Below are 25518 nucleotides of genomic sequence, written 5' to 3'. Positions count from 1 at the left end.
CAGACAGAAAAAGAGACAATTCCCCAAAAGTAGATTGTAGCTTCAGTGATCCAAATAATTTTTTATTGTTTAGTTATAACACCTCAAATATATGTGTTGATATGTCTATCTTTTGAATTAATTTACTACTTGGTTATTTGGCCTCTGGTCCCCTTGACTATATTTGCCTAATGTTTTACTGCATATAATCTCAAGGCTAAGTGGCCAGGTCCTGTTTGGGCCAATTCTTTTTATTTTTTATGTCTTTGAGAAGCTTACTTCAAAGAACATGTGGTTAGAAGCCCACTGTCAATTTATTTCACTTGCAGCATGGTAAACTATAATAAATGAGAGTAATATTGAATAAATATAACTGAGTAGAAGGAAGATAAAGGAGTTCGCTTATCTTTTGCAGATAATAGTTTTAAAGAAATTCATACATGAAAATAAACAAAACACTAAATAAATTCATATATGAAAATAAACAAAACACTCATGTCCATCGAAAAGGAAGGACAAGTCCTCATAATTGGAGTGGAATTAGGCTAGAACTAGATTATTGTCTCAAGTAGCCTGAAGACTCTAGAATAGATCAGTAAGCTTTGGGACCTAAGGCAATTTCATGTTATGCTCTATTGCTCTCTACCAGATGGACTTCTTTCTTTTCTTTTTCCCAGAACTAATCTTTCCATCTCATCTGTTCCCTTTTCTTTTTCCTTTCTTCACAATTTTTTACATCTATGAACTTGCATTAATCGTAGAGCAGAATTTAAAGAAGCTGCTGAGCCTTGAGAGGAGTGCCTTTCCTTTCCACTTCCATCTCCCATCTTTTCCTTCGTGCTTGCTCCATTCCATTCCTATTCTGCTTTCCAGATTGTCCTTCTCCCCAGGGCCAAGCTTTGGCTCTGCCATTGTTGGCCAGAAGACACGGCTTAACTCTGCTTGGCTCACTTGAGAATAAAAAGGTTAATACTTATTCTGGACTAAGAATACTGTAGTTTCCCCCCACACACTAGAGGGGAATGCTTTTATTAAAGCATTACATTGTTCCAGAGTTAATAAAGGTAATTCGTGAAATCAAACCTCAGTTGTGATTTGGCCACTTCCATCTTAGAGAAAATTAAGAGAGGAATATTAGAAAATGATAATTTCATCAGAACTTGTTTGAAAGAGAGAAGTTAGCTTCTTGAATAAAATTAGTCCATATTCTGGGGAATTTTGGTTATTTTTGCTGAAACTGAGGAAAAGCTACGTTACTCTGTTTGCTTTATGATTAAAAAGGCCTCATAGACCTTTGGTCCCCCTTCAGGGCACAGACTACCTAAGCCTGTTGATGTTTCCTTTGGGAAACAAAAGATGGAAATAGTTGTTAAGGTCTTTCCAGATAACATCCCATACCAAAGTATAGAAAGAAAAATTTTATATAATGATGTGGTAGCATAATGTAATACATGGATGATATTATTGTCTAAGGATTATGTTATATCCAGCTGATGTTGTATTTGTATGTTTAGGTATATATTTGAACAACTGTTTAGTCTTTTAGTCATTGAGTTTATAACTACTTAACTGAGTGTCTATCTGATATGTTAAAAACCGTGCTAGGCATTGTGAGAAGTACAAAGGTTTACACAAGAATTTTTTTAACCTCTAAGAAACTTCAGTGGGAAGTGGGAATAGCTTCACTGAAGTGAAGACTGAGATATAGTTCGGAGTTGTCAGGCCTTAAGCTAGAGAGTCTAGGTGAACTTTTGATTCCAAGTATTACTGTACCTTCTGACAACTGTGAATGAGGCTGGTTCCTGGGAAGCCTGTGCTGGTTTGCTCTTTGCACAGTTCAGCTGGGACTAGCATCCTTTTAGTTTGTAGGAGACATTATTCAGAAAGCTATCTAGTCCATAGGGGAGGTGACGTCTCCTGAACTTGGCCCCTACAGAAAACTTTGGGTGGAAAAACGAGGTTGTGTGCATTCTTGCTCATGTCACAATGTTTGACATGTGACTTAAGAGAAGCATGTGGCAAGTCAATGTGAGTAGACTATTTCATTACCACGCCGTGACTCTAGAGTGACTCAGAGGCAAATGCAGCTTATTTAAACTCTTAACTGAAACATTGACATGACATGAGATTATATCAATAGAAGGTGTAAAATTACTGTTTATTGGGGACATCTTGAAGGACTGGGGAATCCTTATTTTCTCATCTTTTCCCATTTTGCACTTGTTGATAGTTGTTTGTCATTCATTCAGCATTTACTGAAAGCTTACCATATGTCAAGCAATATGCAAGGTGTCAGAGATGGCAGCAAGGAGAATACAATTGAATGAGATATACTATCTGCACTCAAGAATAATGACACCTAACAGTGAGCACTTATACAGTGTTTACAATGTGCCAGGCTTGTTCTTGTTCTCACTTAATCCTCATAACAACCCTATGAGGTAGATACTGTTATTATCCCCATTTACAGGTGAGGCCACTAGGTTAACAGAAAGATTAAGTAACTTGCTAAAGATCTCACAACTGGTAAGTGGCAGGGCAAATTTTGAAAGCAATCAGGGTCCAGAAATGGTGCTTTTAGCCTCTATGCTAACTAGCTTCTCAAGGAACTTGTGATCTGAGTATCATTATCCTTTCAGGGTAAGGCCGTGGGGAATGATGTATAGGGGAGCAAAAAGTGACTCAGGTTAAGTGTTTTCTGTAAACTAACACCAAGAGTGTCTAACTCATGAAATGCTTCAGTCTATACTCCAAAGAGAAGAATGGAGTAACAGGAAAGTATTAAATGTAGCAAAAAGTTGGAAATATTTACCAACAGATGGCAATTCAGTTTAATTTTATGTTCAGGGGTACAACCCTGCATCTTCCTTTCTCATATGCATTACGAGGGTTAATGAATACAATCAATCCGATAACATTTCTTTTCTCCCTTTCTCTCTCCTTTGACAGAGGTGATTGTGTGAAGGCTGCTTCACTGTGGAGGTTTGGGCCTGTCTGGGCATGTCTGGTGAACTGATGGGATGGGTCTGTTGGGAGAGTACTTGCAGAATAGTGGGAACCTTAGGGAGAAAATTCCTGAAGGTGGAAAATTGTAGAAATGATAAAAAAAGCCTCAGCTGTTATAAGAGAGGGATGATTTCAGTACTTGTGGTGGAGAAGCAGTAGAGGGTCAAATTGTAAGAAAAACATGAGAGGCATTTCTGTAGATGATACCTGTAGATCATTTAGTAGCAGTGTGTAATCAATAAATTTTCGTTGTTAGTTGTATCACAGTGTTCACCTCAGGATGTCCTTATAGAAACATATTTGCAGAGACCTAGGAGAACAAAGGTAAACATGTCAGATCTTATGTATGCCCTTAGTGACCCTATACATTTCTAAATGTTATCAACAACTGTAATAATAAATGTTGGTAGTTATCGTTTTTGCTCTTATTATGTCCTCATGGTATCACTAATCTTATATTGGGGTTGTTGAGAAAATAGGGTTTAATTTTCAAAATATTCAAATATTAAGTAAGTCTCTCTAAACAAAAAGAGAGGAATGAAATTCATATGTATAGGCAAGGAACTTAATTGTCACTGCTGAGCATGTTGATTTTGCTTTCCTACAGAAATGAACTCCTAAACTATGATTTTATTATCATAGAATTAATTTCTTGCTGAGTCATTTTCTGCTTATGTCACCATTGGATATTTGCTAGATCACTAGTATTTCTTCTGTCTATCCTTCCTATATAAGTAAATAAATACTTTACTTCCTGTTTCCAGGCAAGTAGAGATTTCAAAAAAGATGATGAGGAGATCCTTTTCCTTCTAATTGGTTCTTTGGCCTTTTAATCTCACCTCTTCTCCCAGCTGGGGGTAATCATTAAAATGCTTCAGACAGCTGCAGAGACTTCATGATCATAACTGTGATATGATCATGTTACACACCCATTGAAAGTCCCCTGCTTTAGGGCCAAGGTTTGGGTGATGTCACACAGCCTGTGGACTTCCTGCTTCCTGGACTGGTGTTTCTGTTGTGAGAAGAATAGGAAATGAGAGAAGGATGACCCACTGTAATTCTGAGGATCAGATTTAATTAGGGTCTGGTAAATCTTGAGATATTTCCATGTTGACAAATTGATCTAAGTTATTCTTTTTAACTTGATGTATAATATTCTGTCACATGAAAATATTACATTTTATTTATCCATATTGATGGACATTTAGGTTCTTTCTTTTTGCTATTTTAAACAATATTGCCATGAACATCCCTATGTATGTTTTCTTGTGCACATGTATGAAGGTTTCTCTAGAGTACAGGTCTTTAAATTTTTTTGTTAGCTTATCCCACAAACAATTTGGAAAATCTTTTCCTTCTTACACATTTTAGAATTGAAATTAAACTTTTCATCATAAGTTTAAGTAGTTGCAAAAGAAGTAATTTCCTTGTAATACTAACATGAACATATAAAAGTAGAATTCTTAAATGTATCCAATAGAATATAAATACCATAGTGAATTGATATTTACTATAATGCATCAAAACATTAACGAGCAAGCTCTTCTTTTACAGTGGGAAATTTTGTATCACTCCTTTTTCTCTTTGCACTTGAATTTTGTTTCCACTTCTGCCACAGATTTTCATCTGAATGTAATATACATTATATGTGAATACCTTTGTTGATCACTCTGTCATATTTTTCTGCAACAAATTTTATATGTAAATTTAAATTATGTTAAGTAATTTATGTTAAATAAATTATGTTAAATAATTCCTTTGAGCATACTATTCCTAAGTGTTAAAAATTCTTCTGAATTATCCTTAATTATTTTTAGTTCATAATTGATCAATTAAATATTTTAAATGTTATAATTCTTAAACATAAAAAAGAAATCAATGGAACCTTTAAAAAATTGGCTTGTGTATCATAAATGAATTTTGCTTATTTCTAGAAGGAGACAGGTTCAGCGTCAGTTTATCCCTAGTTTTTGCTTTTATATTGTAAACACTGAGGAATGTTGTTCACATAAATAAGTAGACGGCAATTGGAGGAAATTGTTTTAGTGATATCACTCATCTATTTGAAAGCTTTCCAAATTACATGCCACATATCACTTAGTGATCTTATTTTTAATGATTTATCAGTGGACAATTTGAATAGGTCTTCATCAATTTACTAGAAAACAAGTAATGTTAAATAATCTGACTTTCAAAAGTCTTTGTTCATCAGTAAAATTATTCAGCTTCTTAACACCAATATCATTATTTCAGATTGTCTCTTTAGCTCCTTGCAACTTTTTACACTATGGGGCAGTACATCATTTTAGCGTTCAGATAGAGGTATACCGTTCTCTTTTAAATTGGCAGAGAGGGACCTCGTGAAAGGGGAGGTGGGGACTGGGAACCACAAGGGCCACTTGACTACACTGATTCTCAGGTAGATTGGCTTGAAGAAGGAATATATACAGAAGTTAAAGATCTGGAATTGATCCCTTTACACTGAGTGTCTCAGTTCTCTAGTTTGAAGACCAATACTCTGAGGTTTACTCAGAAGTGGAATTGCAGAGTCAGCCCCACAACCTAGTAGTTAAGTTTAGCATGCTCCACTATGGTGGCCCGAGTTTGGTTCCCAGGCACAGACCTACACCACCTGTTGGCAGCCATGCTGTGGTGGCAACCCACATACAAAAACAGAGGAAGATTGACACAGATGTCAGCTCAGGGTGAATCTTCCTCAAGCAAAAGGAGGAAGACTGGCTATAGATGTTAGCTCAGGGTGAATCTTCCTCAGTGGGAAACAAAAGAAAGTTAGAATTGCTAGTGTTGGAATCTCCTAAGCTGTATGACTGTTTCACGGAACCCATATCACTAAGGACATTGCTATGCCTCTTAAGGACTTAGAAGAAGTCCCTCTGAAGGTCTCTATATGTGAGTCATAAGAATTTTCTAACTTTGGGAAAATCCCATGGTCACTTTATTTAAATAACTGGTGACCAATGTGTTGTAACCCACCAGAGTTCTATGAGACACTTAATTTCTTTCTATAATTTGCTTTGTGACAACCTCTGGAAGCATTTTTATTCATGATTTTCCTTTAAAAGGCATCCTTAGTCTACATCAACAAAGATGGTACAAAGACAGTACGTACTTGGTTTACCTTCTGTGGCCTGAAGGAGAAATGCCTTTAAGCCCTCCTTTACCCTCTGTTAATTGCAAAATAAACAGATATCTAAAGAAGAAGGTTATTAGAAATATTTTGTGCAGTTTGGGAGAACTAGAGGTCAGGATTGCTTGACCTGTCTTCTGATAGCAAACCCAAGCCAAGTAAGCCACCAAGGTAGGTGTGCTACCAAGATAGCTTACAAAAATTAGGGCAATTTTAGGGCAATTCATAGGGCAAAAACTTTCTTGTTTGCAGATTTCTGGATGTAGTTGAAAAGGGCAGTACATTTCAAAAACAGAATAATGACTATTTCAGGCAGGACCCAGTTTAATTCGGCTTTAAAGACTAAGAAGATTTAATGTGCCAAATTCAAATCATAAGGAAAAGTTGACCAGTTAATAGGACATACACCTTACCATTATAAAATAAGCAGGATTTGACATGCAGATAATCCTATTTTATAGTTACAACTTATTTTTAAAAATCATTATAAAGACATTCATAAAATATAATATTTTACAGTTAGCAAGTCCAGAAGAACATATTAATAATACGGCATATCTTAATTAAGGCTTCAACAGGTGATATAGGAAGAGGTTGGTCCCATGAGCTCTAGTAGCCAGTGGCCTGGGGCTACGCTCTGGGAGGCAGCCAAGACAAAGGTACTATGTCGAGGAAAGAAATTTCAGATAAGATGTATAGCTCAGTGCTAGATAAATGAGGGTTTTTTTTTCTCTTTCTCAGAAAATAGACTTTCTATCCACAGCTTTTTCCCAGTCTCCTGGCTTCATGCAATTTATGTTAAAGATTTGAAATATGCCCAAATTAATTTTTAAGTACCATGATCTTTGCCTACAGACCTCCTTTTCCTCTGTGATTTCCTGAAATGTAAAACCTATACTTATTTTAGGAAATGCAACATATTTAACTACAATTAAGTAGGAAAAATGCACAAAAAAAGAACTGTTCATCTATTGTATTAAGAAGAGATAAAATATCCCATCAACACTGGGTCTGATAACCTAGAAAAACAGCTAGGTTTTCTATGGTATTCTTTCTGATGTTCCTGTAAGATAGAGAAACCTAAATCACAATGAGATCACCTAAATCACCTTTTGAACTTATTTTATTAATCTTAAGACATTGTTAATAAGAAACTTATAACTGGGTAGGGTCTAGAACTGCTTAATTTTGTTATTAAGTGGAACCATAGAATTAAACAGTGGCTCACCATTGGGCCACTAAGGTTAGGTTTAAAAAAAATAAATATAAATTAAAGATACTACATTCATGTGGTTGAAAAATCAAAAATCACGAAACAGCAGCAACACAAACAATGTGAATTGTGGCCCTTGGAGTTGTGTCACTTGGTAGTCCTGTAAATGTCACCTTCCCGCTTGGTATCCTAGCTTATCCATTTCTTGTATATGAATAAGGAGAATGTTTCAAGAAAAGAGAGTGGAAGGGTGGGAGGAAGAGCATGTCTTAGTCTGTTCAGGTTGCTATAACAAAATACCACAGACTGGGTGGCTTATAAACAATGGAAATTTATTTCTCGGTTTGGAGGCTGAAAGTCCGAGATTAAGGTGCTTGCATGATCAAGTTCTGTGTCTAGTGAGGGCCTGCTTCCCAGTTCGTAAATAGCTATCTTCTAGATGTAACCTCATGTGGCATGGCAGAAGGGGAAGGGAGCTCTGTAGGACGTCTTTGATAAGGGTACAAATCCCATTGGTGAGGGCTCTGCCCTCATGACCTAATCACCTCCCAAAGCCCCCATCTCCTAATACCGTCACCTTGGGAGTTGGGTTTCAACATAAGAATTTGGGTAGGACACAAACATGCAGACCATAGCAGAGGGGAAAGACTAGGCTTTATACAAATTATCAGAAACTTTCTCCCAGCGGTCTCTCGAAATTTTTCTGTGTGTGTATGTATTTGTATATGAATACAAGAGGAAGAAATGGGAAAAGGAAAAGGGAAAAAAAAGACCTTTATCTGGGCAAAGGTAGTGATGAGCCACCTGGAATTTTTAACCACATGCACGTACTACATGAATAAACTTCTTTGTATTGCTTTTTCCTCTCATATCACTTAGCTTGTCTCAACCAAGTATATTTTATTATTGTGAGATTTAGGTTTGGGGAAAAAATTCAGAGCCAGTAGGTATAAATATTCATGGAAGAAGGGGAAGCAGGGATGCAAGCCTCTATCACCTGCATTTCAGAGACAAACTGACCTTTCTCCAGAACAAATTGGTCTGATGAAATCCAGAATTAAACCTTCTCTCTGCCCTGACCTGCTAGACTACAAATAGAAGAGTCAACTGACTTTGAGCCCTGCCGAAGATGCTACCTGTAACCATGTGCGGCACCATTTGCATTGACTCCAACTCTTCAGCAGGTGGCAGTGTTCCCTTCTATTCCCCAAGGCTTTTGGCGTTTCTTTCCTTTCAAAAGAGCATAGTGCGTTTTCTTTTTTTCCGTCCACATATGACGGCTGCCTCCTTTCCATCCTTGTTTGGAAGATATTCTCCCAATGATCTTAGGAACTGAGGAGGAAAAGCAAATTTGTAACATGCAGCAATTCATGTTTTCGTGTTTGATCTTTAAGACCCTAACTCGCATGGTTTAATTTCAGGACACTTAAGGACAGAGAGTGAACATCAGTAATTGTATTGTTTACCTATCCCTGTCTTTCCCTATTCTAGACCCTATTTATTGTCCTAGGCAGTCTTCTTGTTCCTTTCATTCACCCCTGTCCAACGCATGAAAATACCATTAAAAGCCACCTCTAATCAAATTTCTCTCTAATTAACTTATTTAGCTTTCTATAAAAGCGAGGTTTTCTTTCCGTCTTTATTCACTGATGGGATATCAGGCAATTTCCCAGGCTCCAATCCAGGATCCTTCGTCAAGTCAGTTTATAAACTGGGCATCTAAACCCGTTAGGCTTCAGTTTCTTCATTTGTAAAATGGGATTGGTGATCTAAGGAATCTTTGAGATTTCTTGGACAGTAATATAACTGCCTTGAATGTTGGTAGTACTGTGTAATGAAGTGATTATTTCTGGAGGATATTTTCTTCGAGCAGCAAAAGTCATTAAATTGTACAAAGAGTGCAGAGTAGATCTAGTAGAGACAATTGATCCAGGGAGAGAGGGTGCTCAGGGTAAGATAGAACCTGTCTACTACACAGCATCTCTATGAGCAGCACTTATTACAGATATTATCGTGTCTTTCTATGGTGCAGCAGACACCAAACAGACCTTCAGGCTTACATGCTGGAAATTCCTTAGCGAGCTCACTTATTTAAAAATGAAATTAGAGTTGAGCTCTCTCCCTAATTTATTTGATGTTCTTTTGAAAATAGGCATTTGTTTATTTTTAGTGTTAATCCTTTTGGATGAAATCACTTCTTTACTTTATGAAAATAATAAATAATCATTGTAAAAAATCTTCAATACAGAAAGCAATAAATGAAAAGAGCAATTCCTCTCCCTCTGAAGCCCTTTCTCCCCATCCTAACCTCAGAGATAACCAGTGTTATCTTCTCTCTTGTTTATTCTTCCAGATATTTTCCATGTATTTATGCAAATACACATATGTATATATTTATTATCACTTCTGTTTTATTTCACTGGATTTTAACGAACGTTTTTGTGAAATATATTAATCCTAGAATAGAATTCTGCATATAAAATAGATGAGTGAGCCAATGAAGAAATTACAGGATTAAGGAATAAAACAAATAAACTGAAAACATTCAGTTGCTAATCAAATTGTCAACTGATAGTGATGATTCTTGAATATTAGAGAGTCTAGGCAGAATAGACCATGGAAAACTGTTCTGAGGAGTCATTTATGGGGGAGAGAGCTAGGGTCATTGTGGTAGATGACCACCAACAATTCCTCCATCTTTCTACATGCTTGCTGCCAAAGGGTGGAGTCTGTTTCCCCTCCCTTGAATCTTGATGGGCTCTGTTACTTGCTTTGGTCAGTGGAATGAGGCAAAATGATGCTATTACAGTTCTGGGCCTAGACTTGGCAACTTTAGTTTTTGCTCTCTTGGAAAATAATCACCACGTAAAGAAGTCTGACTACCTTACTGAAAACAAAGGCCTAATGGAGGCAGTGTGCCTCTGGAGGATAAGAGACTAAGGAGGGACATAGGTCCAGCCAGCCCCTAGCTATTCCAGCCATTCCAACTGAGGCACTAGACATGTGATTGAAGCCATCTTGGATTCTCCAGCCCAAGTCAAGTTACTCCAATCAACACTACATGAAGGAGAGACAAGCTGTCACCACTGCATCCTGTCCATATTGCAGAATGGTAAGCAAGAAAATGGTTGTTGCTGTTTTAAACTGCTACATTTTTAAAAATGCTCATTTATTTAAAAATGAAATTAGGGGTATCTATTATGAACAATAGATAACAGAAATTGATGTCTGAAAGTTGGGTGCTGGCATAACAAAAATCTAAAACTTGTGGCACTGGCTTTGGGACAAGGCATTGGGTGGAGGTTGGAAAGGTGACGAGGGAACTCTCTCTCTCTCTCTCTTTTTTTTTGGTGAGGAAGATTGTCCCTGAGCTAACATCAATGCCATTTTTCCTCTATTTTGTATGTGGGATGCCTCCACAGCATGGCTTGATGAGCAATGTGTAAGTCCATGCCTGGGATCTGAACCCACAAACCCTGGGCCGCCAAAGCAGATTGTGCGAACTTAACCACCATGCCACCAGCCTGACCCCGGGAACTCTACCTCTTAAAAAAAAATTAATTTAGTTTTTAAAAATTTTATTTTGAAGTGATTTTAAACTTACAGAAAAGTTGCAAAAATGATACAGAGTTCATGTATATTCTTCATCCAGCTGCCCTAATGTAAATAAGTTACATAGCCATAGAATAATTATCAAAACCAGGAAATTAACATAAGGTGCAGACCTTATGTGAATTTTAACAGTTTTTCTAGTGATGTTCTTTTTCTCTTCCACGATCCAACCCAGGGTCCCATATTTACATTTAGTTGATAGCTCTCCTTAGTCCAGGGGGGAAACTCTTTTTAAAATTTTTATTTAGGTATAATTGACATATAAAATTATATTAGTTTCAGATATACAATATAATGATTCAATTTTGTATACATTGTGAAATGATCACCATAATAAGTCTAGTTAATATCTGTCACTACACATAGTTACCAAATTTTTTTTTCTTGTGATGAGGATGTTTAAGATCTACTCTTAGCAACTTTCAAATATGCAATACAATATTATTAACTATAGTCACCATGCTGTACATTACATCCCCATGACTTACTTATTTTATAGCTGAAAGTTTGTACCGTTTGAATGCTTTCACCCATTTCACTCACCCCCGCACACCCCCACACCCCACCTCTGGCAACCACCAATCTGTTCTCTGCATCTATGAGCTTGGTTTATTGTTGTTTGTTTGTTTGTTTTATTTTTTAGATTCCACATATAAGTGAGATCATATGGTATTTGTCTTTTTCTGTATGACTTATTTCCCTTCCATGTTGTCACAAATGGCAAGATATTTTTTTAATATGGCTGAATAGTGTTCCATTGTATATATATATATCACATCTTTATCCATTCATCCATTGATGGACACTTAGATTGTTTCCATGTCTTGGCTATTGTAAAGAATGCGGCAGTGAACATGAGGTGTGTGAGGTATCCTTTCAAAGTAGTGTTTTCATTTTCTTCAGACAAATACCCAGAAATGGAATTGCTGGATCATATGGTAGGTCTATTTTTAATTTTTTGAGGAACCTTCATACTATTTTCCACAGTGACTGCACCAATTTACCTTTCTGCCAAGAGTACACAAGGGTTCCTTTTTCTCTGCATCCTTGTCAACACTTGTTATTTCTTATCTTTTTGATAATAGGCATTCTAAGAGGTGTGAGGTGATATCTCATTGTGGTTTTGATTTGCATTTCCCTGATGATTAATGATGTAAAGCATCTTTTCATGTGCGTGTTGGCCCTCTGGATGTCTTCTTTGGAAAAATATCAATTCAGATCCTCTGCCCATTTTTAAGTGGAATGTTTAGTTTTTTGCCATTGAGTTGTATGAGTTCTTTATATATTTTGGATAGTAATGTCTTATCAGATATATAATTTTCAAATATTTTCTCCCGTTAAGTAGGTTGCCTTTTCATTTTGTTGATGGTTTCCTTTGCTGTAAAGAAGCTTTTTAGTTTGATATAGCCCCACTTGTTCATTTTTGCTTTTGTTGCCTTTGCTTTTGGAGGTAGATTGAAAAAATCATCACCAAGACCTTTGTCAAGGAGCTTACCGCCTATGTTTTCTTCTAGGAGTTTTATTGTTTCAGGTCTTACATTAAAGTCTTTAATGTGTTTTGAGTTAATTTTTTGTGTACAGTGTAGGATAGTAATCTAGTTTCATTCTTTTTCATGTGGCTGTTCAGTTTTCCCAACACCATTTATTGAAGAGATTGTCCTTTCCCTGTTGTATATTCTTGCCTCCTTTGTTGTCTATTAATTGACCAAATAAGTGTGGGCTTATTTCTGGGCTCTCTGTTCTGTTCCATTGATCTTTGTGTCTGTTTTTATGTCAATACCATGGTGTTTTGATTACTATGGCTTTGTAATGGAGTTTGAAATCAGGGAGCATGATGCCTCCAGCTTTGTTATTCTCTCTCAAGATTGCTTTGGCTATTTTGGGTCTTTTGTGGTTCCATACAAATTTTAGAATTGTGTGTTCTATTTCTGTGAAAAATGCCATTAGAATTTTGATAGGGATTACATGGAATTTGTAGATTGCTTTGGGTAGTATGGACATTTTAAGGATATTAATTCTTCCAGTCCATGGGCATGGAACATCTTTCCATTTATTTGTATCTTCTTCAGTTTCTATCATCAATGTCTTATAGTTATTTCAGTGTACAGGTCTTTCACCTCCTTGGTTAAATTTATTCCTAGGTATTTTATTCTTTTTGATGCAATTGTAAATGGGATTGTTTTCCTAATTTATCTTTCTGATAGATCATTGTTAGTGTATAGCAATGCAGCTGATTTTTTTAATATTAATTTTGTATCCTGCAACTTTACTGAATTTGCTTATTAGTTCTAATAGTTTTTTGGTGGTCTTTAGGATTTTCTTCATGTAATGTCGTATCATCTGCAAATAGTGACAGTTTTACTTCTTTTTTCCAATTTGGATGACTTTTATCTATTTTTATTGCCTAATTTCTCTGGCTGGGACTTCTAGTACTATGCTGAATAAAAGTGGCAAGAGTGGGCATCCTTTTCTTGTTCCTGATCTTAAAGGAAAAGCTTTCAGCTTTTCACTGTTGAGTATGATGTTAGCTGTGGGTTTTGTCATATATGGCCTTTATTATGTTGAGGTACATTCCCTCTATACCCACTTTGTTGAGTGTTTTTATCATAAGTGGATGTTGAATTTTGTCAAATGCCTTTTCTGCGTCTATTGAGATAATCATAGGATTTTTATCCTTCATTTTGTTAATGTGGTATGTCACATTGATTGATTTATGGATGTTGAACCATCCTTGCATCCCTCGAATAAATCCCACTTGCTCATGGTGTATGACCCTTTTAATGTATTGTTGAATTCAGTTTGCTCAGATTTTGTTGAGGAATCTTAAAGAGTAGTGAAGAAATTGCTACTGGAGGCTGGAGAAGTGGTTTTATGTAGTGGCAAAATGTTTGGCCACACTCGTATGCAGTAAAACATAGAAAATGTACCTAATTAACTTTTAGATCTGGCAAAGGAGGTTTTCAGGATGAATGTTCAAAGTGTCAATTGGCTTCTTTTAGTGACGTACTCTTGATGTATCACAAAAGAAAGATATATTAAAAAAGGAACTATTTAGTTTTCAAGCAGGATGCAGAGGAGACTTACAGGACCTAGGAGAATCTCTTTAGTCAGCCAGTCTTAAATTAAGAAATGGCTTCAGGGGCCTGCCTATAAAATGTAGCCTCAAGGTAAAGATCTAATCCAGACTCTGTGTTAAGACCTCTAAAAAATTTAACATATTGCCTCATAGACCCTCTCATCTAGACAAAAGGACATCTTAGAATTTTAAGGATGGTCTGACAGCAGCCACCACAATAAGGCCCAAAGTAGACAGGTTTGTTTTTGAAAGAGTTATAGATGTTGCTTTGTGGGAAGGAGTGAACTCCAATAAGAGTCATAGAAAACCCATAAAATTTTAAAGATAATTGTATTGATAAAACCACCACTAGCTTGGACTAAAGAAGGAGACAGTTCAAGACAAAAAAAAGCCTCGGGGCTCCCAACTTTCTATGAGCAGGAAGCGGGCTGAGAGACCTGTTCAACTGTAAAGGGGAGACAGTTTCTTATGCAAAAGAAAGATTGACTCAGATGTCAAAGCTGAACCTCAGAGTGGGGAGCCAAGAACAATGGCTTAGGAAACTACTCCAGGCGATGAACCAGGCCCTAATAGAGAACTAGACCCTCAGAGTCAAGGTGACGGCGCTTGGCTGGCGTTCAGAATTGCTATGGACTAGTGACTGCTCTGTGCCTTCCATTTTGCCCCTTTTTGAAGAGAAGTGTCTATTGCAGTTATCCTGTCCCTGTTTCAGCACTGTATGTTAGGTATGTAACTTGTTTTTTGAGTTCACAGATCTCCAGATGAAGAGAAGCAGCATCTGAAATGCCTCATACACATCTGTGCCTAGTGTATATTACTAAAACTTGGAATTTAGAGCCAATGCTGTACAGAATGACAATTTGGAGGGAGGAAGTAAGTGTATTTTGCATGTCTGTGTGTGGTTGTGAATGTGTATTATTGTGGCCAGAGGGTGGATTATGATAGAGTGTTTCCAAATATGACTGCCAAAAATTTCTCCCATCCCAGCCACTCCTTCCATTAACAAGTAGAGTCTCTTTCCTCTCCCTTTGGATCTGGGCTGGCCTTGTGACTTGCTTTGGCTAAGAAAATACAATGAAAATGATGTTCTGGAACTACCAAACCCTGGCTTTAAGAGGGCTTGTAGCTTCTGCTTTCTTCCACTTGGGATCCAGTCACTGTGTAAAGAAGCTTGGGCTGGCCCAGTGAATGATGAGTGTTCACACGAAGAGAGGGAGGCCACAAGCAATTTCAGCTGCCCCAACTGAGGTGCCAGACGTATGAATGAAGTCATCTTGGATATTCCAGCCCCAGCCAAACTCACAGCTGAATGCACCCACCCATATGTCTGAGCCCAGCTGACATCATGGGGGAGCGGAAGAACTGTCCAGCTGTGCCCTTCCCAGATTGCAGAATTGTGAGAAAATAAATGGTGGTTTTTCTTTTAAGCCGCTAAGTTTATGGTGGTTTGTTATGCAGCAGTAGATAATTGAAAGAGTTATCAAATGTTAGGATATTTTGTGTTGCTTTAACTACATGGGCTGTGAAGAAGTTGCAACAGGATCAGACAAAGAAGCCAAGTTTTCAACCAGACTAAATTCCATAAAGGCTGGACCCTATATACCGGAGTCATTACTCTGTCCACAGAGCATAGGACAGTACTGGCACATAACAGACTCCCAAATATTTGCTGATTTAATCATTAAATGAATGAATGGAGATAAGACCCCCATACCATCAAGAAGACAGACAAAAAAAGATACTTTAAACAGAGTTTGTACCATGCATTCTCTCTTCCTAAAAGGTGCCCTTTGTTGTCAGAAAAAGTGATGCCTCAGAAGCCAGAAGGATGTTCTGAAGAGAAAGATTTGTAGGAATGAGGCAGTGGTCAACCTTGACTCCCTCTCAGTGTCCTTCCTATATCTAGACAAATGAGGGCTACTCTGTGAAGCACCTGTTAATGCCCCAGGACCTCCTGGTATATAAAAAGTATTACCTTTTTCTATTGTTGGAAGAGCTAAAAAGCAAAATATATGTTCCATAGGGCTAGAGTTAAAGTTAGTATTAAGGACACTAAAGTAGAACATCCAATAGCCAATGTTATGTTGCAGACTAAAACAGTCAAAACTGTCTTGTCATGTTAGGTCTTTTCTATCACTCTAGTCCAAGTCACAATTTCTGAGTGCCACTTGGACATACTGATGCCTGGTCTGCTCTGTGGTTCTCCCAGGAGCACCCAACCCAACCCTGATTTCTTTGAGAGTGATAATTTCATACAGCACACTCTCTACTGAGATATGAAAGGAGACAGTGCCATCTGAAATAGCTGCAGAAGAGATTAAGAATACAAAGAGCTTATAAACAATAATGGAAAATTCTCTCCTAGCATATATTTACTTGTATGATCCATAGCAGTGACTTCTGGAGAAATGTCATGGGCAAAATATCTCTATTTAAAAGAAAAGCAATATTTGTAATTAGGATAAATGAAATAAGGGAAAAGCCTTTGGACCATTGGAAGAATGGGGTGGTTTTAAGTTCAAACCTATAATTATTACATTTTTTTATTCTGTATTATTTAAAAAGCAGTGGTTAAACAGATAAAAATAGAGAAGATTGCTTAAAAATTAAAGCCATTGATTTAGATCTCTATTTGAAAGGTCAGTGTATGGGAGATGAGAAAGGCACTATCGGGATCAGAGTGTTCAACAAAAGACATTTTAGCAGCAGGACCTACAAAGAAGCCATCAAGTATTTATATCACCCACATCAACTTGCTGGTCATTTCACTTATCAAAGAAAATAAGAAAGGAATTTTCTTTGGATATTCTTTGGGTATAGTAACAATACAGTTTTGGAATCAGCTGTTAGAACCAGTAATTAAAGCTGGTTTATCATGCTCACTAATTATTCTATATAGTCAGTCTCCGTGAAGCTTTATATAATTCTCCATTTGTTACAAGCTTCTGTTTCTCCCTAGGACATTCTAAATCCAGACAGGTAAAGAACTGAAGTGCTTAGAAACTACTGTACAGTCGGCCCTCCGTATCTGTGAGCTCTGCATCTGTGGGATTCAACCAACCGCGGATCGTGTATGTACTGTGGTTACCATCTGCAGTTGGCTGAGCCCACGGGTGCAGAATCCGCCAATACAGAGGACCTAGTAACAGACTCCAGCATCTGTGGACTTTGGTAACTACTAGGGTTCCTGGAACCAGTGCCCCCTGTGGATACTGAGGCACAACTGTATTGTAATGTCTGTACAGCCACGCAGATATCTGCAATTGAATTTGAAAAAAATATTTTAAATAACTTTCTGTACATTAGAAAGTAGAGGTTTCAGCTCTACCTCCTGGGTAAGAAGATCTCTCGAGTAGAAGGAAAAAGTGAAGAAAAGCATTGAAAAAGGATACATCAGTATTTCTTTCAGGAACCTACTTAACACTGGGAAGGGAAGGAGGTTTTTCTTCAGGAACTCCTAATAACCACCTGATATTGGTGTCAGGCTGGCCAAATATCTGCCAACATTGGTGAGCCTTCATTCTTCACTAGAGAGAAGTAGAGGAACCTAATGTTTAGAGTAGCACAAAACTCATTTCCCATTTTCTTCCCTCAGCAGATGGAAGTGTTCGTGGGCTGTCTCATATTCCAGCACTTTAGTGCTGGTGATGCACATTCTCTCTGCTCCAGAATAACCATACCCCGGGAATTGAAAAGGATCCTCTCTCCTCATGCCTAACACAAACAAGGCGGGAATGAATCCATTTTCCTCCCAGGAAGTGGATTTGAGAACTTCTCAGACACTGTGAGACTAACCCACATGTAGGGTAGGCTCCCGGGGAGGGGCAGTGTAGGGCAGTGCCAATAACAGGGTTTCTGGAGGACAAGATCAGCAACCTGAGAAGCAAAGACGGGACATTTTACCCCTCCTCAACCTACTTCCCTTCATTTAACTTCATCTTCATTTTCCCTTTCCCACCTAGCAGTAGTTGATACTCAACCAAGCACAGCTCAGATTCTTACCATGCAATCTAGTGGAATACCTCGAAGTCAGGGACTCCTTATCCTTGGTTACTTGTAAAATAAAGAAAGCTTTAGCTCACACTAGGCGGTGTGAACAGGATTTTCATCTTTAGAAACTAAATGGAGGCCTTTCACCTACTCTTTCCAGGTGGCTCTCTATTTCCTTTTCCACTTGTGGCCTCTACCTCTCCCAGGCTGGCCAGGACTATGCACAAAACCAGCCTCCAATAAATATCAACATTGAATTTCAGCAGGTTGCTAACTCCTGCAGAGCTATTTTAAAAGGATGTTGTATATAAATGCAAAGTTTTATGGAGCCTCAGAGATCTCTTAAGAACATTGTAAATACCCCTGGTTTAATTAGTAGTCTTGGAGTTAGGTAATGGCCTGTGGCTTCTAAGCTAGCTCTCTTGGGGTTTCTAGTCTTCAGGGGCTGCCTGCAACTATGATGTTCACATATACAATCTTCACTCTCATACACTGAATAAATCCTCTTTAGAGGATTTTCCTAAGCACCTACTCACAATTCCTGCAATACACATACAAATTGATCCCCATTCTCCCAGAACTGAAAAACGACCCAGTACCTCAGCCTACGTTTCAACCTAGATACTTTTGGACTTAAATTGTCTCCTGCAGTTCTACTTCCCAGGGGAAAGAAAAGGAAGAAATTCCTAAATTGGTGTTGATTGATGCCCAGTCTCTCCAAGCAAAAGGTGGACAACTCGCTTTGCAGCTGATCAGTGTCGAGGTAAATGCGCTCCAGTTCTCAGCATTTCCGAACCAGCTCTCATGAGACGGGTCAACCAATCCGGGCTGTAAGCAGACTTAACAGGTTTGTTCTGGGCCGCCGGCCACTGACTAGGTTCTCCGACCAGAAAAGTCACTTGGCTGAGTCTACAGTAGGTGGGGCGCGCTCACCAGCTCAGGTGTAGTGATTGCAAGTTTGTTGCAACATCGGTGTATTCAAGCAGCAGGCTGCTGTAGGAGATACCCTTTTGCCCCGCGAAGCACAGCACCAGCAAGGTTCGCCCTAAGGGGCAGGGTACTAGCGAGGGAGTTGCGCCAGACCCCCGGGCCCAGCCCTTTCTCCCACGGTTGGGAACGCGCAGTTAGCTGATCCGGAGCAAGGAGTCTCAGGTCTCGGCCCTTTAGCTTGCTCTCTGGGTAGCAGGCGAAGGGTGGGACCAGCCTGAAAACGCTGGCACGGTGGTCTGCAAGAATCAGCGGCGGCGGCCAGTGGTGCGGGGAGGTGGGGGCACGTGCTTGGATGTGGGTGCTTGTGTAACCAGGTCCCCAGGCGTCAGCCCCGACAGCGCTCCGGCGGGAGGCTCGCCCGAGCTTGTGTTGCTGCCGCGACCCAGGAGGCTCTGGGGTCCCGCTGTCCGCAGAAGGTGCACCCCGGGTGAAGAAAGCGAAGCACTTGCCTCTCGAGCTATACGGGGTAATGGGAATTTGGAAAGTTCCCCAACTAGGAACACACGTGACCGCCTCCTGAAAGTAGTTCCGACTGTGGCCCGTGTATCCCTCCACCTCCCTTTGAACCCTCCTAGGTCTCCTCGGCCCCGCCCACTCGCAGGGGCTGCAGCTTCCTACCGCCCCGGACTTCACGCTCGGGCTCAGGAACCCCGGCCTCCGGCGTGCGCGGCCCGGCTGGCGGAGCGCGGAACCTGTCCCCGGGGCGATCCACCCAGCCAGGTTTTCTCAGCGGCCCAAAAGGGGCGGGGCGAGGTTGCCTCTGAGGACCGAGCTTGAGTTCGGAGCGGTGAACCCAACTGGAGCCCCGAGGGGAGAGATGCTGGGCTCTCCTAGGGGCAGATGCAGGAAGCCGCGGGGTGCATCCCATCCTTGGGGATCGGCTTTCAGTCCACTGGGACAGTTGTCCTTTGGGACTTCGAAATTTAGGGGCGATGCGCTCGACTAGGAGTTTTCATTTTTAGGGCAAATGAGCCGAGTTACCGGCGAAGCAGGAGGTGGGGCGGTGAAAGGGAGCCGGATGAGGTGATACACACTGGAGACACAATAGGGGGTTGTTCTTTGTGCTAAGACTGACACCTTGAGGACATTGTTGGGGGTGGGGGGAGAGGTGGGATTTCTTGGCAAAGGCTGCTGCAGTTAAATCCCTGCGAACGATTGTGGTCCGACAGCGGTGCAAAAGGAGAGTGAGGCTGCAGGCCGTGCCGGGGAAATCTGGGGGCTGGGGGAGGGGTGTCCTCGCTGCAGGGACTGTCCCTGCGTTTCCCTGTACACTGACCAGCGCAGTGACTTGGTCCTATCCACCTGTGCACAGGTAACCTCAGACTCGAGTCAGTGACACCGCTCAAGGCACCCGCCTCAGCTTTCACCTTCATTTCTCCCCACACTCCCCCGCAACAGCCTACCCTGCCTCCGGCTGGGTTTCCGAGCAGAGGCCGAGGCTCAGCTTGTCCTCCCCGCCCTGCACTGCTGCAGAAGCAGCCGCGGCAACTGCAGCCGCGGTACGGGCGCCTCGGAACAAGCCCCAGCGAGCCCCGGACAGTCACACTGGGCATGCTCAGTGGCGCCTGCAGGTCGGGGGCTCGGCGCTCGAACCGCAGCTATCACTTCTGCCCCCTCCCTCCTGCCCTGCCCAGCCCAGCCCAGCCCAGTTCTTCCCTCCCTCGGCGCGGTCCCGCCCGCCTCGCGCCTCCCCTCGGGCTCGCTAGGCGCCTGGGCTCCCGGCGCGGCGGCGGAGGGGGCGGGCAGGCCGGCGAGCGGTGATGTGGCGGGACTCTTTGTGCACTGCGGCAGGATACGCGTTCGGGCGCCGGGACGCGGCTGCGCTCAGTTCTCTCCTCTCGGAAGCTGCAGCCATGATGGAAGTTTGAGAGTTGAGCCGCTGCGAGGCCAGGCCGGGCTCAGGCGAGGGAGATGAGAGACGGCGGCGGCCGCGGCCCAGAGCCCCTCTCAGCGCCTGTGAGCAGCCGCGGGGGCAGCGCCCTCGGGGAGCCGGCCGGCCGGCGGCGGCGGCAGCGGCGGCGTTTCTCGCCTCCTCTTCGTCTTCTCTTCTAACCGTGCAGCCTCTTCCTCGGCTTCTCCTGAAAGGGAAGGTGGAAGCCGTGGGCTCGGGCGGGAGCCGGCTGAGGCGCGGCGGCGGCACCTCCCGCTCCTGGAGCGGGGGGGAGAAGCGTCGGCGGCGGCGGCCGCGGCGGCTGCAGCTCCGGGGAGGGGGTCGGAGTCGCCTGTCACCATTTCCAGGGCTGGGAACGCCGGAGAGTTGGTCTCTCCCCTTCTACTGCCTCCAACACGGCGGCGGCGGCGGCGGCACATCCAGGGACCCGGGCCGGTTTTAAACCTCCCCTCCGCCGCCGCCGCACCCCCCCTGGCCCGGGCTCCGGAGGCCGCCGGAGGAGGCAGCCGTTCCGAGGATTATTCGTCTTCTCCCCATTCCGCTGCCGCCGCTGCCAGGCCTCTGGCTGCTGAGGAGAAGCAGGCCCAGTCGCTGCAACCATCCAGCAGCCGCCGCAGCAGCCATTACCCGGCTGCGGTCCAGAGCCAAGCGGCAGCAGAGCGAGGGGCATCAGCTACCGCCAAGTCCAGAGCCATTTCCATCCTGCAGAAGAAGCCCCGCCACCAGCAGCTTCTGCCATCTCTCTCCTCCTTTTTCTTCAGCCACAGGCTCCCAGACATGACAGCCATCATTAAAGAGATCGTTAGCAGAAACAAAAGGAGATATCAAGAGGATGGATTCGACTTAGACTTGACCTGTATCCATTTCTGCGGCTGCTCCTCTTTGCCTTTCTGTCACTCTCTCTTAGATCGTGGGAGTAGACGGATGCGAAAAATTTCCGTAGTTTGGGTGACTATAACGTTAACCCTGGTCGAGTTTCTAGATCGGATATATTTTGTGTCTCCTTTGAATGCGTTCAACCTAGGGTGTGTTCGGCTAGATGGGACTCTTGCCTGGTTGCAAGTGTCAAGGCACCGATTGGTTTCTTAATCTATGGGGTCTCTTCCTAAGGGCCATTGTCCGTTAATACGGAATACAGTGCACTGGTAGTGGATTAGTGAGCTCGGTAATCCGGTCTACTAAATGAACAGAAAAGTAGATGCTTTGAGGTTGAGCATATTTCGATTAAATCTTGGGTTTAAGCCCTAGATCAAGGGTATAGATCAGATTAAAATGAAAATTAGTGTTGCACGTACGCATGTTGCATCAGAATCTTGCAGTGATTTTTTTTTTTTTAGTTTCCTGGGTTGCATTGATAGATTCTTTTAAAATGTGAGTTGTGGACTGATTTGCATAACTTTATGAAGCGGAATCATTTTCAGCCTATGTGGTGCTCATTTGAGGGCAAAAGTAGATTTGTGTGTTTAAACTAAGTTAATTACAACTTTGAACGGCATTTAGAAGTTTTGTAGTTTGATATCAATAGTGCCATGGTATAACTCATAAGACACTCTTATTAGATCTTTGTTAAATTTGGTTTTTTCTCTCCTTATGGGGTGATGTAGGATAGGGCATGAAATTTGCAGTTCAGTAGTATTTTATATTCAGTGCTCTTGTCATAGGTAATAGAATGGAGATTGAGTGGTTTTTTGATCCCAGAAGATAATGTTGTGTAGGGTCAAGGGTATTGTGTGTAGCAAATGGTGATTGCAGAGCTTAAACTTGGGTTCTCACTTGAAATTTAAGTACTGCTGTGATGCCAGAATTGCTACTCACCTTATTTAGGTTTCAAGTCCTCTGACACCTTTGGGTATCTGTTAATTTTACTCTGACTTGACTAGAATGTCAAGTATAACTTAACCAGCTAATAACCAGAAATGCTGGCAAGAGTGGATTACTCCAGCTTCAGATTCTAGACATGTTAGCTTTTTTAATACAGTGTATTAAATTTACTGAGTCAGCTTGTTGAATAAGACAGAAACCCAAGAATTTTAACGGTGTATAGTTTTCGTTGTCTAAAAGTTAGGCCTTTGTACTTCAAAAGTTAGTGGTTATCAAAGGCATTAACTTTGCAGTTTCAGGTATAATCTGGTTTTGATCAAGGAAGAGGATAGAGCCCTCCTTTTTTGCAGAATGGAAAGTATCACAGAAATTGAGATTACTGGTAGGCCAGTGTATAAGATATGGAAAACAGAATTAAGTTATCGGTCTGAGGTGACTGAAGCATTTTATTAAGGTCTCTATTAAGACCGAAAATTTGGTGATATGAATTGTAGCAGTGGACAGTATTTAGTTAAATTATGTAATTGTGTAAGTGTTAATGGAGTATTTTTAATAAAAATGATCTCTTAGCAAATATCAGTAAACATTTTGCTTACAGGTAGAGTGACACTAAAGTGTCTAGATGCCCTGCTAAAAACTGTGGAGAAGGTTTTTTCTTTTGAAGAAAATGCTTTATATCTGAAGAGGTTTTATTCCTTTGGATTATGCAGCTGCATATAAATGTGCACAGCTAATTTTGCCCAAGTTTTTGTTTTGAAATGAAGAGAAGAGTTACTGAAGAAATAGCTTTACAGTGCACGAAACTTAATAGTTTTCTGTTAAGTTAAAAAATAATATTTTAAAAGAATATTTGGAAATTTTGGAGTCTGCATTAATTGAAAAACTTTACTAAGGCTGAACTTGACCTGATTGCCCAGAAGATAATTAATTATGGAAAAACTCTTCTGATTTGCAACTTATTTCAAAAGTAGCAGTCTACTATTGGTGTGATTTAGTGACAGTCATCTAGATATAGAGGAACAAATTAATTAAATGTTTATTTGACTTTTTTTTAAAAGCCCCCATTGAAAAAAATTTCTTGAGTTCTATTTGGTAGACAGGTTGCTTTTAGTATTCAAATTACGTTTATGCTATTTTTACTTTACCCATTTGTTTTAAAATTATCAGAGTTTTAAGACTAAAATTACTCTCCCAGGTTCTTACATGTGACCAGTGTGGTGATTGTTAATTTCTGCTTTGATTTCAGAGTATATGTGCCTCCATACGTGAAATTTATGTGACTTAAAACTTTCTCTACAACTGTACTTTTAGTTATGGTATGCATAGAAAGCAGTATCAAATATTGCATCAAATGACTAATAACACTTAATTTCTAGAGTTGTGGTTTTATTGAGCCAAATGTTAATATGAAAAAAATCACTTAGGAAAAAGTCAGTGGAGGCCTTGCTTTTTTGATAGTTGCACTTCCAATAATTTTGATATGCCACAGCACTTTGGTTTGCTTGGTTTCACTTTAGTGTTTTGTGTTTATTGTCAGGGGAAAAATTAAAATGGCCATTGAAGACTGTCTCTGGCAGGTTGTAGTATCTGTTTCAGCAGCCAGCCTGTTAAAAGTTAAATTCTTTTATGAAAGTAGAGATTGAAGTATTTTTATCTGATAAAGAAAGACTAACAATGAAGTGATTTCTCTGAGGAAAATTGAGGACTATAGTTCAGTTTTAAAATATTTTTGCAACTCTAAAAATAATTTGTTCGTAGGGTTTTATTGTTAATGTTAGTCTGGAAAGTAGTGCTGAATATGAGACTATAAAAATTTAGTGTTTTTAGATTTTGTGGAAACTTTAGGCTTCTGTTGTGTTTTTCTTGTTTGCATCTTTTCAAATATTAACCTTCATAGGGAATATTTTTAACTTGTAGAGTACAATGACTATTAAAGTTAGCTGTGTTATCTTAAGATTAGTGATTACTGAAATGACCATATTGTGAGCTTTTTAAAAGACAATTTTATTCGCAATTTTTATTTTATGCTGTTTTGTATCTGCTAAGTTGTATGTCTTTCCTGAACAACATGACTGGGCTACCTAATTGCTATATGATAATTTACAAACTTCCTTTTCCTAAAGCTTATTCAAAAATAAAGCGTATCTGAAAGGAGAGTAATTTACAGTTTATATGACTCAGTATAAGGAAAAAGGAATCTTATTGCTGTCCATTGCAAAAGTTTGCACAGTAGCACAGTCATCAGTGTAGATTTACATTGCTTATAATATACTAAATAAATACTAAATGAATAACATCATAAAATTTGGTGAGATATAATCACTTTAATTTTAAATTTAGTTTTAGAAAAATAGGAGAGAAAGATGCATTTGTAGGTATTACCTTTTAGAATTTTAACAACATGAGAAAGCTGGTGATATTTTAATTTTTGTGTGGAACAGTCTATCTGCTTTTTCCTAATAACCACATAAAATATGCAAAGCTCCAACTGTTACAGAATCCCTTACTTTTTGGAAGTAATTCTTACTTTCTTTCAATTCTTATTTTCAAATTTGCCCCATTTGCTATTTGTTTATTTGGCGATAGCTTAATACTTTTTAATAACTTTTAAGCTACTTAAGAAGTAATCACTTCATTGGCTTTTAATGGAGGAGTATTTATTATGGGAAAATCAATTCACAAAGTTTCAACATTAATTCACTCTCAGTAAACATCTATTTTAAATTTTTACCTCAGCCTTTTTAGTAAGACAGAGGCGTAGGAGATGTTTTTATATTAATATTGTATGCAAG

At 40.1% G+C, this 25518-nt stretch overlaps 2 protein-coding genes, 1 long non-coding RNA gene and 1 pseudogene across 6 annotated transcripts in view; 3 read left to right on the top strand and 1 right to left on the bottom strand.

Moving 5' to 3' along the window:
* The window catches only part of LOC123279501 (uncharacterized), a 33146-nt gene extending 17680 nt beyond the window's left edge, over positions 1 to 15466 (top strand). The window contains exon 4 of one of the 3 annotated variants that reach the window (XR_011495074.1): positions 14781 to 15466. This is a non-coding gene — a long non-coding RNA (uncharacterized lncRNA). Of the gene's footprint in view, positions 1 to 2928; positions 4733 to 14780 lie in introns of those variants that run through there. The other 2 variants (XR_011495072.1, XR_011495071.1) reach the window with 2 other exon arrangements.
* A 3393-nt stretch (positions 15467 to 18859) lies between these two features.
* Positions 18860 to 20029, bottom strand: KLLN (killin, p53 regulated DNA replication inhibitor). The gene is given in 5 exon segments (XM_070487688.1): positions 18860 to 19278; positions 19280 to 19431; positions 19434 to 19475; positions 19478 to 19616; positions 19619 to 20029. Coding segments are annotated over 5 exon segments (873 nt in total). The 5' UTR covers positions 19883 to 20029; the 3' UTR covers positions 18860 to 19002.
* A 604-nt stretch (positions 20030 to 20633) lies between these two features.
* LOC139040751 (PTEN upstream open reading frame MP31-like) lies at positions 20634 to 21066 on the top strand (annotated as a pseudogene).
* The window catches only part of PTEN (phosphatase and tensin homolog), an 88213-nt gene continuing 83706 nt past the window's right edge, over positions 21012 to 25518 (top strand). For both annotated transcript variants that reach the window (XM_014864358.3, XM_014864359.3), the window contains exon 1: positions 21012 to 21761. In XM_014864358.3, coding sequence (XP_014719844.1) covers positions 21683 to 21761 — 79 coding nt within the window. In that variant the 5' untranslated portion in view covers positions 21012 to 21682. The remainder of the gene's footprint in view (positions 21762 to 25518) is intronic.

This window comes from Equus asinus, chromosome 2 (assembly GCF_041296235.1).
Source record: "Equus asinus isolate D_3611 breed Donkey chromosome 2, EquAss-T2T_v2, whole genome shotgun sequence".
In the NCBI taxonomy this organism is placed as follows: Eukaryota; Metazoa; Chordata; class Mammalia; order Perissodactyla; family Equidae; genus Equus; species Equus asinus.
Note: the sequence above shows the minus strand (reverse complement) of the source record. Positions and strands in the feature narration are given on the sequence as shown.